The sequence below is a fragment of the Nelumbo lutea genome, chromosome 5 (assembly GCF_056320005.1).
Source record: "Nelumbo lutea isolate HS-2025 chromosome 5, American lotus-T2T, whole genome shotgun sequence".
Lineage (NCBI taxonomy): Eukaryota > Viridiplantae > Streptophyta > Magnoliopsida > Proteales > Nelumbonaceae > Nelumbo > Nelumbo lutea.
The window spans coordinates 34,934,106-34,937,074 of NC_142688.1; the positions used below are offsets into that span (position 1 = coordinate 34,934,106).

Here is a 2,969-nt window from a genome sequence, read left to right on the forward strand (position 1 = left end):
CTCAAATCTGGACATGTTCAATATAACCTTTATGGAGGATTTGGACTTGATAGCAAAACGTTGAATCAATGCTTACATAACGCCCTGTCAGTCTTATCAGAAGACGAATCCGGATCCAGTATTCTAGTCCAGCTGGACCGTACCCGATACAGTATAGAGTATACTACTCGACTGCCTGGCCCGATCCCATGACCCCTTCTCTCATACGGATACGATCCAACAGTGAATGTGTGAACTACTGAACCCATTCTCCTCGTACAACAACCCGGGGGATCCGCATTCAAGTGGCCTATTGGTATTACCCACTTTAATCCGCCTCCCTGCTTTTCTCTCTTTTCGGATTCCCTACCTCAGCCACCTTCCATATTCACAGGCCGAAAGCCTCCCTTTTGGTTTCTCCTTTTTATGTTTTTGGGATCACCACAAAAGCAGAAAAAGGAAAAGATAAAAAAGAATAAACTTTCAAAAGGAAAAGAACGAAAAATAATCTTAAAAGGTGTCCGGGCCTCGGTACCCCCCAAAACCAAAACCAAACCCGGACCAAGGCTGCTGCTTCTGCTTTGGTATCTGCATTTCATGAATCATGAGCGAGGCGAAGGCAAAGGCAACCGACCGACCAACCGAACCCACCGGTGGTCCCTCTCTCTATAACTTTGTTGATGAAAATTTCAACGGTCCGAGTGCCCACTGTTCCACGTTTCCTCCGTCCTCCGTCACCGTTTGCAAGCAAGCATTAAATTGTTGGAGAACTCGCATTTGACCAAAAGCCTTACAAAATTACAGTGACGTCATCGCTTTCCCCTTTGACCATTCTCTCCCCAGCTTCAAAAGCCCCAGCTCCCCCCTCCACCTTCTCCATCTTTGTGAACACACACACGCGCTCTCTCTCTCTCTCTCTCTCTCTCCCCCCCCCTCGATCGACTTCCTCTCTTTCAGCTTTAATATCGGATTATCTCAGAAGAGAAGAGAAGAGAAGATAAACCCTGTCTTAATTGATCAAACCGGAGGAAGATAAAGATGGTGAAGAACGATCTGTTCATCACCGTTCCGAGCTTCTTCAAATGCCCCATCTCCCTCGACGTCATGAAATCTCCGGTCAGCTTGTGCACCGGCGTCACCTACGACCGCTCCAGCATACAGCAATGGCTCGACAGCGGCAACAACACCTGTCCAGCCACCATGCAGGTTCTCCAGAGTAAGGACTTCGTCCCCAACCACACCCTCCATCGTCTCATCCAGATCTGGTCCGACTCCCTCCACAGCAACACCGACCACGATAACTCTGACCCCTCTACGTCCGCCTCCTCGTCCCCTCCCTTGACTCAAGATCAAGTTAGGGTTCTCGTCAAGAACATCGAGGACCACGCCGAGAACCGCCTTGATTGTTTGACGAAGATACTCGATTTCGCCAAGGAGTCCAATGAGAATCGAGCGTTTCTTGCCAAGATGGATGGTTTCGTTCCCATCATTGTTGGTGTCCTTCGCAGCAATGTCGACGGTCGGGGAGAAGTGGAGATTGAACTATCTGAGCACGTCGTAAGGCTCTTGGATATGATTCTCATGGATTACGCCGATAAAGAACAACTCATGAGATTAACCTTGAAAGGAAACCCAGATTTCTTGTCATCTGTTGTTCTAGTTCTGAAGAAAGGAAGCTTGGATTCGAGGGTCGGATCTGGAAGAGTTTTGGAGGCAATCGCAGTGAACGGTGAATCCAAGCTTCTAATCGCCGAGAAAGAAGGGATATTGTCTGGACTAATACGTCTAATGAGTTCCGAGACGGATTCGAGTGCGATTGAATCTGGACTCTCTTGCTTGATCGCCGTATCCATGCCGAGGCGAATTAAATTACAGATCGTTCGCCTCGGAGTAGTTTCGGTACTGTCGAAATTGTTGTCTCAACCGGACACCGGCGTCTCCGTCGCCGAGAAGGTCTTGAAGCTACTAGATATGGTTTCGACGTGCCCGGAAGGCCGCACGGCGATATGCGAGGATCCGATATGTGTAGCCACCATTGTACAGAAGATGCTTAAAGTGTCGACTGCGGTGACGGAGCACGCCGTTCTGATACTTTGGAGCGTCTGCCATCTATTCAGAGATCAGAAGGCGCAAGAAGCGGTGACGAAGAGCAACGGGTTGACGAAGATTCTGCTATTGATGCAGAGCAATTGCTCGCCGTCGGTCAGGCAGATGTCCAGCGACCTGCTCAAGATCTTCCGAGTAAACTCAAAATCGTGCCTTTCGAGCTATGATACGAAAACCACGCATATCATGCCTTTCTGACCATTCCAATTTTCAAGAGGGAAAAAAACCCCAAAATCAATCACTAATTAGAGAGGGAAACAACAAAACCAAAAGAAGAGACTCTGTAAATGAAAAAGAAATTTTGTCCAAAAATACAAAAATCCATTAGATTTTGCCCATCAAATTCCTTTTTTTCTTGTATTTTACTGTGCACATAAAATTCTCCTGTACCTTGTTTTTTCAACGAAGTTCATTAGCTCAACAAGTGAGTTACTTCCAAAGAGCTAGAACTCTCGGTTAAAGTCTCAGAAATAATCCTTGATGTCAATCAACACTCATAAGTGGTTTGTTGAATGGATTTGCAGAATTATTTGTACAGAAAATTGTTTTTACACAGAATAATACATTAAATTCATTACCCCAAAAGTGGGTTCTCCATTTGTATCAAGTACATGTTCTTTTTAATTTTCTGCAACTAGCTAAGCTTCTAGTTTGGTAACTCAGGTTCGATGTCTGAATTTTGTTTCCGGGTCGTGTGAGAACTCTGGGAAGGGAGAAGGATATAGAAGGAAGAGGCCTGGTCTGATGGGTAAAGCTTTTAATGGGAAAGAGACAAGTTGCTGCAATTGCTGAAATTGTCGCTGACTGTAATTCCCCACGGTTTGCTTTAATTTGACCTTATTGATGATTCCAGAAGGGCTGAAAGAGATTGGAATCCATAGAGC

General features: G+C 46.0%; 1 protein-coding gene across 1 annotated transcript; it reads left to right on the forward strand.

Annotated features, from left to right (window-relative positions):
- The first annotated feature begins 810 nt into the window (after positions 1 to 810).
- PUB29 (plant U-box 29) lies at positions 811 to 2,682 on the forward strand. The gene has a single exon (XM_088942916.1). It carries the CDS (start codon positions 1,018 to 1,020, stop codon positions 2,281 to 2,283), a length of 1,266 nt encoding a protein of 421 aa, XP_088799042.1. The 5' UTR covers positions 811 to 1,017; the 3' UTR covers positions 2,284 to 2,682.
- The last annotated feature ends 287 nt before the right edge of the window (positions 2,683 to 2,969 follow it).